Genomic DNA, 14,517 nt, shown 5'->3' on the forward strand with positions numbered 1-14,517 from the left:
CGGCTCCCGGCCGTGCTCCATGAACTAAGGTGCCGCGGCTGCTCTGGGGTGCGGGGGGCGGCGGCCGGCGCCCCGTGTGGAGCGTCCCGGGCGCGCGCCTCGGGGGCCGACGGCGGCCTCGGGCTCCCGGGCTCCCTGCGCCGGGAGGGGAGGGGGGTGGGGGTGGGGGGGGGTGGGGGGGTACGCGCCCAGAAAGCCGCTTCCTGCCGCGGCCGGGCGGGCGGCGCGGGGGAGCTGCTCCCCCCAAGGAAGTGGCTTCGGGCTGTTGGTTTTGGCTGCGCGCTCGCGGCCGGCGCGGGGTGGGGGGGGGCGCACCCGCGTGGGCAGGGCAGGGCTGGGGAGCCCCCCCGGGGGGCCTGGGCGGCTGGGGCTGCAGCGCCGCGGGGCGCGTGGCATGGGGGCGCGGGCAGGAGGCGGGGCGCCGCGGAGGGGGCGCGCGGAGCACTGCGGGTGGGGTCCACTGGGGAGGGGTCGCAGGCGGCGTGAAGTCTCCGAAGTGCGAGGGCGGGCGGGGCGAGGGCATCTGGGGCCAGGTGTGTGCGCCCCTGGGGTGCAGGGGCGGGACGTGGAAAGGCGCCCCAACCCTTCGGGGAGCGGGCAGTGCTCCGACCAGAGCACTGTCCGGGCTCGGCGCACCCCCTCGCCTTCAGCCTGCAAGATGGGGCCCCGGAAAGGACCAGCGGGAAAGACGGTGCTGCCTTGGGCGAGGGCACAGCGGCCAGCAGGGCTGAGAGCAAACGCGGGACACGGGGGAGCCCAGGGCACAGCTGGTTCCCGGGGAACCACGGGGTGGGGGGCCAGTCCGCCTCAGCCAGCACCACCTGGGGCCCCAGGGACCCGACAGGGCCTGGGAAGAGGTGCAGCAATTGCCACCCGCCCTTTCTCTGTGTCCCTAGGCGGCGACAAGCCACCTCTGCGGGCAGGTCCCGCATCCTCCCGGCGCGCGGCACGTCCGCGGGCCAGAGAGACGCCTTAAGTGGGGAGAAGCATCCCTGGAGGTGAATAGAGGCAGCTCCGCTGACTTGGAGAGAGGGAGACCGAGGGAGGGGACCCCGCAGGCCGGCGGGGTCTGCAGCCAGCCCAGAGTCCCCCGTGTTTGGTTGGGTGGCCTGTGTTTAAGCTGGACAGGAGCAGTTTGTCCTGACTGGAACCCAGGGCTCTTGGGGCGGAGGGCGAGCTGGAAAAGCCAGGCTGGTGGAGACTGCGTGGACGCCCACTGTAGCCCCGGATTTGGGCGGGAGATCACAGTTGGGCCGGGGGTTGGGGCTTCATGTCACCTGATTCTGCTCCCATGGAAGGGATACCCTGCCTCCCGTCTCCCCGCCCCACCCCCCAAGTGCGTGCCTAGGCATGGACAGAGCCTCTAGCAGGAATTGGTGCTGGGTGGGGACCTGGGTCCCCAGGGTTGGCCCCTCAGCTGGGCGGGACTGGCAGCTTCTGCTGACTCAGGGACATTTCTCTGCCTGGCCTCGGGGCCAAGTGGCTCATTGGAAACAGCTGCTCCTCTTGGCTGGTAGCCCTGTGGGCGGCCCCTGGCTCTCCCTGGGATGACCCCTCGCCTCTGCGTGGCCGGGGAAGGGGGGCGGTCGGGGGACAGGCCCAGCGGCTGGAGGCCATCCTTCCCTGCCCTCCGGGACCAGTTCCGGTCAGCCCGCAGTCTGGCCAGCTGGCCTCTGGTCCCCAGGAGCTGAGCCAGGCTGGGTCGCTCGGCTCCCAGTCTTTGCTCCTGCCGTTCCCCAGCTTGGAACACCCTTCTTGTCCTTGTCTCTGCCTGCGCCTCTCAGGGTTTGTTCAACAAGCCTCTCATTCAGCAGATACTTGTTGAGAGCTTGCTGCATGCCAGGCGCTGGGCTAGAATTAACGTCTCATCTATTTCCTTCAGCAGCGACGTCTTCAACTTGTAATGGAGAGCAGCCGGCTTCTCCAAGGTCAGGCCTCTGGCTGCCTCTGCTGCTGAGCCGAGTGCAGAGACAGCTGCGCGCTCTGCTCCAGAGAGACGGGGAGGCATGCCCTAGCACTCAGCCTCGACCCCACCAAGCATTGCTTGTGCCTCAGGCAGACGGTGACGGTCACAGGGAGGGAGGACAAGGGCCTTACTCAGTGGAGGCCAAACAGCTAGTTGCTTCTGAGCGCAGGAGTCAGTTTCCAGGGTGAGGACCTGGATGTCTGAGAAGGAGGTGCGGGTCGTGCTTCATTATTTGGAAGCCCCAACCCCCGACCACGTAGTCAGGGTGACGGGACCTCTGTTCTGCACGCTGGTCCATGTGCTGCTTGTGGCCCTTCCATGGATGGCTGGAGAGTTCTGCCTGTCTGGCTTCATGGGAGATGTCACAGGGCAGAGGCCACACATCTGTAGGACCCTATGTGGTGCCTCACAAATGCTTGTCCTCTGCATGGGTGGGAAAGCCCCAGGCAGCGGCCCAAGGGTGCTGCAGCGAGTACAGCCTCCAGCCACCTCCTCTGACGAGGCCCAGATGCTCTGAGGGCCCAGCGGGCTCGTTCCCCCTGGCCTGACCCTCAGAGAAGTTCCTGGAGCAGCTGCCTCCCGGGAGGAAGGAGAACGAGCCAGGGCTCCAGACTGTGAGAATGACTCTGACCCCGAAGCACAGGGTTGTATGTTTGTTAAGATTCTTTTGGTTGCAAGGACAGAAACCCCAGGCAAACAAACTCTGCGAGGAGGGGCGTAGAAGTGCCCGAGTGGCTATGAAGGGCCCTGGGTGGTCTTGGACTCAGCAACCTGGTCTCACTTGCCTCCTTCCAGCCCAGTTCTGCGCAGCTCACTCTCTGCTTTGTTCTCCGTTCTCCTCCTTCTCGCCGAGAGCAGAAATCCTGTTCCTCTGGGAGGGGCCCTGGTATTGCAGCCCCGGTTTAGCAACCCGAACAGAGAGGGGCGACTTCACACAAGCAACCTGTTGGGGTTTGTGCTCAGTCACTGTGGCCTGGGGGATGAGCACTGTTACCGGCTGTGAGTGAGCCTGTGTGAGCCCACTTAGCCAGAGCTGCAGGGGTTTTTTTAATAAAGATTTATTTATGCATACAAGAACTGGGGTACAGGCCAGAGGTGCAGAGGATTCACCAGAGACAGAGTGGGGAACAGAACAGGCAGATCTACTGAAATACACTGCTGAGGGGAGCAACAGGCAAGACAGGACAGGTCTGCTGCGCCATGTGGGTAGCTCCCTGGCTGGGCATGGGTGTGTGTGTGTGTGCGTGTGAATGGAACAGTAGCATGAGATAGCTTCAGAGTGCTGAGACTTAACTCCTTGCGCCACCAGGGAGGCCCTGCAGGGGGATTCTTTATTAAGTGAGGAGAGGGGGTGGGAAGGCCAGAGACTGCAAGAGCCCAGGGATGCTGTGCTGCTCCATCTCCCGCAGAGCCCAGTGCTCCACAGCCAGAAGCACCAGCTGCCTGGCATCTGCATTCTCCCCTAGCACCATGCCTGGCACCCACCAAACCCTTAGTAAAGATTTGATGGATGAACGAATGAATGAATGAATGACATCGGTGTTCCACGCACTTTCTCTGCCTGGCTTCATTCATTTGTTCACGCGTGAGTCATGTGCGTGAGAGCCGCGGCTCAGCGCCTGGCCCTGTCTGGACGTGGTCTGGTTGTCACCAAACACCAGGGTCGTGTTCATCCGTGGTGAGGACTCCACCAAGATGCCAGTTGGGGGGCACCTTGGCCTCTGGACTGGGCACATTCACTGTTTCACTCACCCCTGAAGCTCAGGCATGTGGAGTAAGACCGGAAGGCGGGGGGCGGGGGGAGGTTGGAGGCCATGTTCTCCTGATGGGGGCCTTCAGGCCTGCACACTTTGGACCGAGAGCGCAGATGCCAAGAGCAGAGTCAGTTCCTCCCTCCCTTCCCTGAGCCATTCCAGCTCAGCCAGGCCAGGCCTGCTCTGTCCTCCTCTGTGCCCTGGAGACACACCCTCCTTTCCTTGAGGCCACAGCTCCACCTTAGACTTGGGGTGGGCCCCTCACCTACGACTTGGGGTGGGCCTCTCGACCCTCAGCTTGGCAGAGTCTCCACGACCCACCTCTGAGAAGCACCCCCCACCTCCCCTCGGCTTTGTCCCTCTCCTGCAGAGCTCCTTCTGCTCCCAAATTCCTAGTCTTTTCCTCATTTGCTGCCAAGTCACTTCTCTGCCCCTCCCCCTGCCTCCTCCAGACCCTACGAGTCTTCAGATCTCTGCCCTGGGTCTGCTCTGCTCAGGGAGACCCTGTCTCCCTGCCCCGGGGAGGTGCAGCTCCCTCCCAGGCACCTGGGATCTTCAGGACTTGGTGGCCTCATCCCTGGCCTGGCCACACCCTGCATTCCTCTTGACCGAGGAGGAAGCTGCCGCGTGTCCTGGTGGCACCAGTGTTGCAGGGACGTGCCGCACACATGGCAGGTGCTCCGGGAACACACGTGATGTGAGCCCAGAACCTAGGACTTCGGGGAGATGGACCTGCAGCTGTGGTTCAGGAGCCAGAGGGGGATTGGGGGCTCGGCAGGAACACCCGAATGTCTTCCTCTCTCTGGGCCTGGGCTCCCTCACCTGCCGAGTGAGCCAAGAATGGGCCCTCCTGGCTGCTGGCACCTCTTTCCCACCCCATAGCCTTGTGAGGATGGTGCAAGCTGGCTGCAGTGGCTCTCGCCCTTGTGTGGGTTTTCTGATTGGGGATGAGGGGAGGCCCCGTCCCCTGCTCTACGCAGGCTCCTGTGAGCCTGGTCCGGCCCCTCTCTGAGAAGCACTAAGAAAAACAAGTACGACTTTCTCCTTTTTCCGGTCTCAGGCCCTCTCCCTCCCCACTGCCAAAGGCCACTTGCCATTTCTGGTGACTGTCCTCGCCTGAGTGGAGTTCCTGAGTGCGGGCAGGCCTGGGTGCAGGCAGGCCTCGATCAGGTCCTGGGGCAGTTCTGGCGCGTGGCTGGAAGGGAAGAGCAGATGGAGAAGAGAGTGCAGGATGAGCCATGGCGGTCACCTTCGTCTTCAGGAAGTCACCCCTGTCTCACCCCCAGGGACCCTCCATCCAGTGCTGTGAGAACGGGGGGGGGGGGGGGGGGCGGGGGGGGGGGGGCAGAGTCCCTGACCAGGCACCATCCCTTCCCACTGAGGGGTCTTGCACCTCAGCCACAGGAACTGTGAGTGCTCTTGTTTTAGGAAAACTAACTTGGAAGCTGGGACAAGGAGCTCCCAACCCAAAGATAGATGGGTTGGCCGGGATTATTATCTCGGTATGAGATTCAGTCAGCATTTATTAAGCACCACTGCGCGTCAGGTATGGGAGTTGGAGACAGAGAAAGTCCCACAAAGCTTGTGAACGAGAGGGAAGTGCAGAAAAGACGCAGAAATGACAGAGAATGAGTTCTGGTTCTGGAAGGGCAGGGTAGGTGTTGTGGTTTAGCTCTCCCGCTGAGCGTGCTGGTAGGCTGGGGTGAAACAGAGAGCACAGTGGCTTGAAGGCACCGGAGAGCAATCAAACCAGGGGATGATGAGGAGGAGCTAATGCCTGCAAGAAAAGAAGGAAAAAGTGACCCATGGCAGATGAGGTGAACCCCCAGCACTGCCTGGTTGGAGGGGCTCAAACAGAATGTAGCAGTTTTACTGGATAGAGGTTGGAGCTACCAGAAAATCTAACACTCAAGAGGGAAAATCTTGGATAGGACCTTGAACCCAGCCAGAAACAGCAGCTGGAAGGCAGAATTTTCAGTTGCTGCCTAGTCTGGAGAAAACAGTTTGGAATTCAAGTTCCACCAAGTTGGAGGGGCTCAATAATTGCCTGTGTTTTTCCTTTGAAACTGCAGAAAGGCCTCAACTTGTGATTAGACCCAAGGCTAGGGCCACACCCTTAGACTAAAGGCAGAACCAAAACAGCCCCACCCCAGCAAAGCCTGACACCAAGCCTCTACAGGATCAAGGTGAGCACTGCCTGCCAGAACAAAACTCAACATTCTTTTCACGAAGATACAGAAAATAAAAAACTAAATAGAAATAATCCAAGCTCCTTGTGACATATCATCCATAACATTAGGAAACTGAAAAAAAAAAATCCAACTCCTTATAATACCAGCATCAATGTCCAGTATATAATAAAAATTACTAGACAGGCAGGAAGCAGGAAAAAGTGACCCAAAGTCAAGTGACAAATTGGAGGCTCACCTGACTAGACGATGAAAAAAAGTCAGCTAATAAATGCTGTGAAGAGAATTATCATCAAGGGATAGAGTGACTGTGTGGCTTTTCAGGCGGGGAGGACAGAGACCATCTCTCTAAAGGTGTGACTTTTCGAAATGTGAACTGTCAGGCAGGAGAGCTTAAAGAGGGCGAGGAGGTCGGGTGACTTCCGCAGGGGGCTAGGATGATCCAGGATCAGACTAAGAGGCAGGACCGGATCACTCGGGATCTTGTGGCTCATGGTAAGGAGTTTGAATTGCATTTGAAGAACGATGAATCATCTTTGGAGGACTTTAAGCAGGGGAGAGGTTTATTTGACTTAAGTTGTTTTTTCCTTTTACTGTGAATGAGACCATGACTTCAGCTATTTGGGAGTTAATTGCATTTTGTTTTTTAAAGCTCTGTATTCATGCCTTTTACTTGTTTTCTACTGAGTTGTTGATATTTTCCTCGTAATTCATTCTGTCTGGGTAGCTCATTTAATGTTGGAGAACTGACTGTTTGCCCCTAATATTTTTGTCATTTGAATTTTCACTTTTTTATGGCATTTTTCTTGTAATGCCAAAAGTGATGATGTCATTGAATTCATCATTGTTTTCTTTATGTTCTTCAGCACTCCAAATTTTTTTCTAGTCTTACTTGTGTTTTTAAAGGATCATCTGGCTGGCCATGGAGACAGACTGTGGAGGGATGTTAAGGCCACATGGCAGGCAGTCAGCTCCACCTCTTAGCAGCCTTGAGGCTCAGGTCAAATTGTTTCAACAGAATTCCTCAATGTCTTTACTTGTAACATGGAGTAGTAGTAATAAGAATAACAGCATATGTAGTATTCTGACTATGCCAGACCTCTTCCAACCACTACGCTACTATCTCATTTAACCTTTCCAAGTCTTCTGATGAGGAGGCCCAGTCAAAGAATTAAGCAACTTGGCCCAAGAACCATATTAAGTGGCAGGGCTGGGATTTGAACCCTGGCAGTTGGATTCACAGTCTCAAGGCACGAAGATTGTCCTGAGGAGCTAGTGGCTGATGGAAACAAGTGTTCTTTGGTGCTAGGATGCCTGTGCTTGTGTGTTGTGGCCAAAGAGGCAGCTGAGGGATAAGAGGAGGGTGGTGAAATGTGGGTGTGGGGGAGACCTGGGTTTGCTTCCTGGCTGTGGGGTACTTTAAGATCATTTCTTGTCTCTAAATCTTAGCTTCTCTCTCCAGCTGAGATAAAATTCACACGTCATGAAAGTCACCCTTTGAAAATGTCCCATTAATTGAGTTGGGTATGTTCATAGACTTGTGTGGGACCATCTAATTCTAGAACACTTTCATCACCCCCCAAAGTCCCTTAGCAGGGACTCTCCGTTCCCCTCACCCCCGGCCCAGGCGACCGCTACTCTACAATCCGTAAATGTCAGTGTTGGTGTCTTAATCTGTAAAGCTGGAGTGTTGGGAGGCTGGTTGGATTCCACCGTCTTCCACAGAAGGTATCCGCTTCGTGAGGTGATGGATGAGAAGATTTAAAACTGGGGAAACCAGAGAGCTAAATGCTGTGTAAAAAAATGCTGAGGAAATGGTTTCTGGGGGTGGGTATGGGCCGTGGGGGTGGGGAGAGATTTGGGAAGACTCTGGGAGGGAGGAAAGATTATGGGAGGAAGGGGCAGAACCATCGAAGCTGAGCCGCCGAGGAGAAGAGGGGCAGAATGAGCCCAGGCTGGGGTGGGCTGTGGGAAGAGCTGTGCGTGTGACGAGATCGGGCCAAGGTCTCGCTGCTTCCCCAGGACTCTCAGAAAAGTACATAATGTTACGGAGCAGCCCCGATATAAAACGGGTGGCCTGGCTGTGGGTCCTCACGCGCGCGCTTAGAAGGGACTTACGAACACTCCACTGCAGGCACACGCGAAAGGTTAATAAGAGGTTTATTCACAAGGGAAGGGGAAATGAGGAAATGTACAACTCAGGGAGAAAACAGGGAAATAAAGTCTTTAATGCGTCCTACCCGATCCGCCGACCTGGAAACCCAAAGGCACTCCGAGAGCTGGCCGAGCACCGCGAGCTGGCGGGGAGCCAAAAAAGGGAACCCCTCAAAGCCCACGTGTCTGGTTTTGTACCAAACCTGGCTGCTTAACCCCACCCTCAGGTCCCAGCCACCCTCCCTTTGGTGGTGACGGGATTTGTCTCTCCCGATGTCTTTTGGCTTTGGCCTGGGGTGGGGGTGGCGTCCACACAGCCTGCATGGGATTAGCTCAGGACATCCTTTTCCCCCTAACAATAAGACCCAACTTTCTGGGTGGAGTTGGGTTTGCGTGTGGAGGGGAAACAGAGTTTTGCCTCCAGATGGACATGGGGCTGGAACAGAGACTGGCCATGCCCACTTGCCCCCGACTCCCTCCCACCCCCGCAGCACAGGGGCATCGTGGCGCCTCTCACCTCAGTTGGGAGGGCTGAGTGATCTCACAGGAGAAAGGCTCTCTGCCCAGCTCGGGCTCACAGTCTGTCTATAGGCAGCACTGGCCATTGGGGTCACTCCCTGTCCTGCCCTCTCTTCCAGAACCCACCGTCTTCCTCATCTACAGCCACGGACTGCAGGGCTGCCTGGAGGCCCAGGGTGGGCAGGTCAGAGTCTCCCCAGCCTGCAATGCCAGCCTTCCTGGCCAGCGCTGGAAGTGGGTCTCCCGAAACCGGCTCTTCAACCTGGGCTCCATGCAGTGCCTGGGCACCGGCTGGCCCAGCACCAATACCACGGCCGCCCCGGGCATGTACGAGTGCGACCGGGAGGCGCTGAATCTCCGCTGGCATTGTCGCACGCTGGGTGACCAGCTGTCCCTGCTGCTGGGGGGCCATGCTGGCAACGCATCCAAAGCCGGCGCCCCCGAGCGGGGTGACCAGACCCGCAGTGGCCAGTGGCGCATCTACGGCAGCGAGGAGGATCTGTGTGCTCGGCCCTACTACGGTGAGAGGCCGCTTGCAGGGGAGGGGCCCGGGTGTTGGGGGTGCCGGAGGGGGGCTGGAGCTTGGCCTCCGCGGACCGTTAGCGGTCACGTCTTTAATTGCAATGGGAAGACTTTTTGAATACTTAAGAAAAATTAACTTTGAAGTATTTAATTTACTTTTTAACAAATTAAAATGCTTGCTATAAAGACTTCAAACAGCACAAAAGTGCATACAAGAGAATCCTTTCACCACAGGCCCGTTCTCCAGGGGACACCCCCACCCTATAAACTCTATAGGGGTCTTGATCCCCATTTTCAGGGGTGAAGGGGGACCAGAGTCATGCAGAGGGGAACGTCATTGTTTGAGAGGGGCCTTTCTGGTGGGTGGCTCCATCGTGGGGTGCTTTCCCTGGAGGCAGAGATGGACCGGGGGCGGGGGCAGGGAGGCAAGGACCCCTGTGCTGGGCTTCCTCAGGGCTCAGACCTCTGAGGGTGCTTTGGAGGCCCCTTCACCCAGCTGGATTCTGAAGGTGTTAGAAGCACGGGTGGAGCTCCTACCCCCTCCCAGCCCTATGGTTGAGCACCAGGACCCGCCCCTGGGTCCCTGGGCTGACCCGCCCAAGAAGGAGGCTTAGAGCCACCCTCCCCCACCGCTGCTGGCCCGTGCCCATCCCTGGCTCCTGGGGCTGTAGGGGTTCTCCCCCGGGATGAGCTGGCTGGGCAGCCTCTGGGGGTGCTGAGGCCAAGGCCCGGGCCCCCTCTCCGCAGAGATCTACACCATCCAGGGCAACTCCCACGGGAAGCCGTGCACCATCCCCTTCAAGTACGACAACCAGTGGTTCCACGGCTGCACCAGCACGGGCCGCGAGGACGGGCACCTGTGGTGCGCCACCACCCAGGACTACGGCAAGGACGAGCGCTGGGGCTTCTGCCCCGTCAAGAGTGAGCAGGCCGGGCGGCCGCTGGTCCCGAGGGAGGCTGGCCGGGGCTGGCGGGGCTTGATGTGGGTGGCAGAACCTCTGGGGCTGGGGTGAGAAGTGCCCCTGTTCGTAACGTGGAGCAGCCTGCGTGAGGTCCCCGTACCCGAGGAGCCCCTGTGTGGGCCTGAGGACAGGACTGGAGGGACCCACACCCCCTGTCGTGGCAGGTAATGACTGTGAGACCTTCTGGGACAAGGACCAGCTGACCGACAGCTGCTACCAGTTCAACTTCCAGTCCACGCTGTCGTGGAGGGAGGCCTGGGCTAGCTGCGAGCAGCAGGGGGCGGATCTGCTGAGCATCACGGAGATCCACGAGCAGACCTACATCAATGGTGAGGGGCCGGGCGGTCCCAGGGCCCCGGCAGGCTGGCTGAGGTCTGGCCCACCCTGAGGGTAGAGCAGGGTGGCAGTCCCCCGAGACCTGCTCCCCACCTTTGGAGAACGCTGACCTTTCTACTTGGAGGTGTGACCCTGGGGGCGGGAGGCTGGAGGGTGCCGCTGGTGGGGACAAGGATGGGGTGCCCCTCCTCACGACCCCATCCTCCTGTTAGGACTCCTCACTGGCTATAGCTCCACACTGTGGATTGGCCTGAATGACCTGGACACCAGCGGAGGCTGGCAGTGGTCAGACAACTCGCCCCTCAAGTACCTCAACTGGGAGAGTGGTGAGGCGCAGGGATTGGGGTGCAGGGAAGCCTGGGGACCCCAAAGGCAATTAGCCTCCTATCTACCCCTCTCCTTGCACTCCAGGTGAACAGTGTCGGGAGGGACCAAGGGCTGGGCCCCTCCAGGGGCCCACAGAAGCTGGGGAGTGGACAAGACTCCACCCCTTCACTCCTGTGGCCACAGCATTGGGCGGTGGCTGGCAGTGCCTGGCCAGGGAGGCCCGGGTGGGGTGGGCACGGGTGCTGGGCAGCGGGTTCAGCACTGTGTGGGCCCCAGTAAGCAAGGAGGGAGGGCTGGTGTTCTGGGGTGCAGGCTTCCGAGGGGGCAGGAGGTTCTGAGATACCTCCAGGGGCCGGGCTGTGAGTTTCTCTCTCCTGGGGTGCTGGCGCCCTGCCCTCCCCACAGATCAGCCGGACAACCCCAGCGAGGAGAACTGTGGGGTGATCCGCACTGAGTCCTCGGGCGGCTGGCAGAACCGCGACTGCAGCATCGCGCTGCCCTACGTGTGCAAGAAGAAGCCCAACGCCACGGCTGAGCCTGTGTCTCCTGGTGAGGGGCTCCCGCGAGGGCGCGGGGTGTGGGGAGGGGCTGGGGGTGCCGGGCCAGAGGCCCTGCTGGTGCAGCCTCACCTCAGGCGGTGACCGTGAGCCTCTGTTTTCCAATTTAATGGTTGCTGTGATCTGAACAAATTGCAATGCACCGACCCCTCACTCGGGAAACCTTGGCTGAGAACCGTGTAAGGTGCTGGCTGGCAAGTCCTTGTGGTGGTCATAGTCGGCGGGGGCGGGGGGCGGGGGGCGGGTGCAGGGGTGGCAGGCATCTGCTCACACAATTGGAATATCCTGAATTATAAAAACTTGTATAATAAATTGAGAGGGCAGCTGCCTAGAGGAGAAATTGATTAGATTTCAGGAGGCTTGCATGGAAGTGAGGTTTGATTTGGGCCTTTGAGGTTGAGAGTAGTTTTAAGAGGCACAAGGAGGCGTGAGGGAAGGGCTTTCCTGCCTCCTGTGCAAGGGCGTGGCGGCTCACAGGTTTCTGCGGGTTGCTGGCGGCCCGAGAAGCCACTGTTTACTCACAGAGTGGTCCTGGACCAGTGGCCTGGCCGTGGGCAGGTACTGTTCGAGAAGCACTGGCTTGGACAGCAGGTGAAGGGAGCAGCTCAGAAAGGCAGGTTGCAGCTAGTCCCTGAGGGTCTTGGCTGCTAGGCCTGGTTTAGATGGGCTCGGTGGGCCGTGGAGAGGCATTTTGGGTCTTGAAGCCAGGCTTTTTCGGTCTTGCAGGGTGTGATTCACAGAGATAGCTCCAGGGGCCTCCGAGGAGATGGGGCAGTGGGCAGTGCACACTGCTGTGTGGCCTTCGGCTGGCAGCGCAGGGAGAACTGACCCCTTGCTTCTCTAGGGCTGTTGTAAGACTGGAGACCGGGAGGCCCTTAGGCGCGTCTGGGCGGGGGTGTGTGTGTGTGTGTGTGTGTGTGTGTGTGTGGATATTTATTGGTGTAGGCTGGAGCTACCACAGTCACCCAGTAGCCGTGGGGATGGGGAAGAGGGAAATTTTACAAGGAAAATGCAGCAAAACCAGAAAGCAATCCACAAGCCCCCAGACAGTGACGAGCTTGCAGACTGAAATGTCTGCTTCTGACCATTAAAATGTCAGACTGATTTAGGGCTGCCTGTTCCTGCTTTCTCTCTGCACCCCCTAGGGAGTATTGGGCACAAAGACTTAAAGCATGGACACCCCAAGTCTAGGGCACCTCACCTCTAGCTGGAGGGAGCTTGGAGCAGACACCAATTCTAGGTCTGTCTGGAAGGGACTTTCTGAAGGAAGGAGGCCCCGTGTGGCCTATCGTGGCCCCCAGGTCAGGCCCCTCACCCAGTCCTCTGTTGCCTGCATCATCCCCCACTGTGTGGCCCCTGTGGAGGCTCCTCCCGGCCTTCATGGACCTGGGACATTTCTCAGGTCTTAGATTTCCTCTCCATTGTCGTGTACATATTTTGGGCAACTCTGGGAGGCTTTTGCCTCCCAGGTGTCATCACTCAAGGCAAGTCATTTTGAAGGCGGGCACCATCATGCTCCCAAAGCATCCTCAGCCCACAAGGCCTCAGCTCCCTTCCTCCCACAGCCCAAAGCAGTCCTCTGGGGTCTAAACACCCACCAAGCTCCCCTTTTGTCAGGGGCTGGCCACCTGGGGTCTTAGCACATTGGCGGGCAAGAGATGATTGACAGGTTGTGAGGCCAACGGAGAGCCCGCTCAGGTTCTCAGCCCGCCCCGTTGGCCTGTTCTCCCGGAAGAACATGGCAGACCCTGGAGCATCTCCTAGAATGGACTGGATCCCAGAAGCCTAGTCAGGGCTGGTGCCTCCAGCGGGCACATGCTTTCCCACCTCACCCCGCAGGCTCCTGCCGGAGCCCGATGCTGTGGGTGGTTTGAAGTCTTGTTTTCTCTTGCCAAGGCCCAAGTGAGGGCTTGTTTACCTCAGCTGCCCTCCGACCCCAACCCCTGGAGGCTGAACCTCAAGTACTGGAGGAGCTGGGCCGGGTGGGTTTCTCAGCTGTGGGGTTCAGAGAGAGGAGCTGGTGTGGGGGAGCCAATTAGTGATTTCACATGAGGCCGACTTGGTGCCCCCACTTCCCCACTCCCTGGGTCTTGGGCTGCCGGGCCAGCATGAGTCCATGGGCACCGCGTGTTACTTGAGAGGACAACAGGGTTTCATTCAGTAAGCAAGGTGGACTCGAGCTAAGTTTGACTCTTGCAGCAGGCACCCCACTTGTAGAGGGAAGCAGAGGCTCCTGGTAGTCTGTCCTGAACACCCCACCCCTCTCTTGCTGAGCACCCCAGCAGGGGTGCTGCTCTGTCTTGGGTGGAATCTGCAGCACCGCTTGGCGCTCTGCCTCGGGGCCTCCAGCCGCACTTCAGGGGTCTGTCTTTTCAGCATCAGTCAGATTCAGCCCTGGCTGTGGGAAGAACTGATGTGGGTCAGGTTTGGGGAGGAGGTGACCTCGGGCCCTGCCTGTGTGGGCCCCCAGCGCTCAGTGCCCAGGCTGGGCTGCTGTGTCCTGAGCAGCTGCCACGCGGGTCTCCGCAGACATGTGGGCCAACGTGAAGGTGGAGTGCGAGCCCAGCTGGCAGCCCTTCCAGGGCCACTGCTACCGCCTGCAGGCCGAGAAGCGGAGCTGGCAGGAGTCCAAGAAGGCGTGTCTGCGGGGCGGGGGCGACCTCCTGAGCATCCACAGCATGGCGGAGCTGGAGTTCATCACCAAGCAGATCAAGCAAGGTGGGGGTGCTTGCCCAGCGTCCGCGGAGGAGGGCAAGGCCCTCCAATGCCACCCTGTCCTGCCCTGCCCGTGGCTGAGTGACCTCTCCATGTTCTTTCTTTCCTGTTGCACCCCCAGAGGTAGAGGAGCTCTGGATCGGCCTCAACGATTTGAAACTGCAGATGAATTTTGAGTGGTCGGATGGGAGCCTTGTGAGCTTCACCCACTGGCACCCCTTTGAACCCAACAACTTCCGGGACAGCCTGGAGGATTGTGTCACCATCTGGGGGCCGGTAAGAACCCCCTTTCCTTATCATGGGGCCCTAAAATGCACCCCTAGCCTCCTGGTGCTATCCTAGCTGAAGAACCCCCTCCTATTAGCTCTGCCCTATATCACCACCCTATGCTTCCCAGAAGCTCCGTCTTCCCCATACCCTTCCCTGGAGAAATTGCCAGGGTTTGAATCTCCTCCCCACCCTCAGCTCACTTGCCCTGGCATGCCACTTAACTTCTCTGGGCCTCGGTTTCTTCCT

The 14,517-nt window shown here is 58.9% G+C and overlaps 1 protein-coding gene across 2 annotated transcripts in view; it reads left to right on the forward strand.

Moving 5' to 3' along the window:
• MRC2 (mannose receptor C type 2) overlaps positions 1-14,517 on the forward strand; it is a 51,970-nt gene that overhangs the window by 20,804 nt on the left and 16,649 nt on the right. For both annotated transcript variants that reach the window (XM_054688828.1, XM_054688829.1), the window contains exons 2-8: positions 8,702-9,103; positions 9,852-10,025; positions 10,231-10,395; positions 10,615-10,728; positions 11,135-11,278; positions 13,816-14,004; positions 14,123-14,277. In XM_054688828.1, the coding sequence (XP_054544803.1) occupies positions 8,702-9,103; positions 9,852-10,025; positions 10,231-10,395; positions 10,615-10,728; positions 11,135-11,278; positions 13,816-14,004; positions 14,123-14,277 (1,343 nt within the window). The remainder of the gene's footprint in view (positions 1-8,701; positions 9,104-9,851; positions 10,026-10,230; positions 10,396-10,614; positions 10,729-11,134; positions 11,279-13,815; positions 14,005-14,122; positions 14,278-14,517) is intronic.

Source organism: Talpa occidentalis, unplaced genomic scaffold (assembly GCF_014898055.3).
Source record: "Talpa occidentalis isolate TD23 unplaced genomic scaffold, MPIMG_talOcc4v2.1 talOcc4.7, whole genome shotgun sequence".
In the NCBI taxonomy this organism is placed as follows: Eukaryota; Metazoa; Chordata; class Mammalia; order Eulipotyphla; family Talpidae; genus Talpa; species Talpa occidentalis.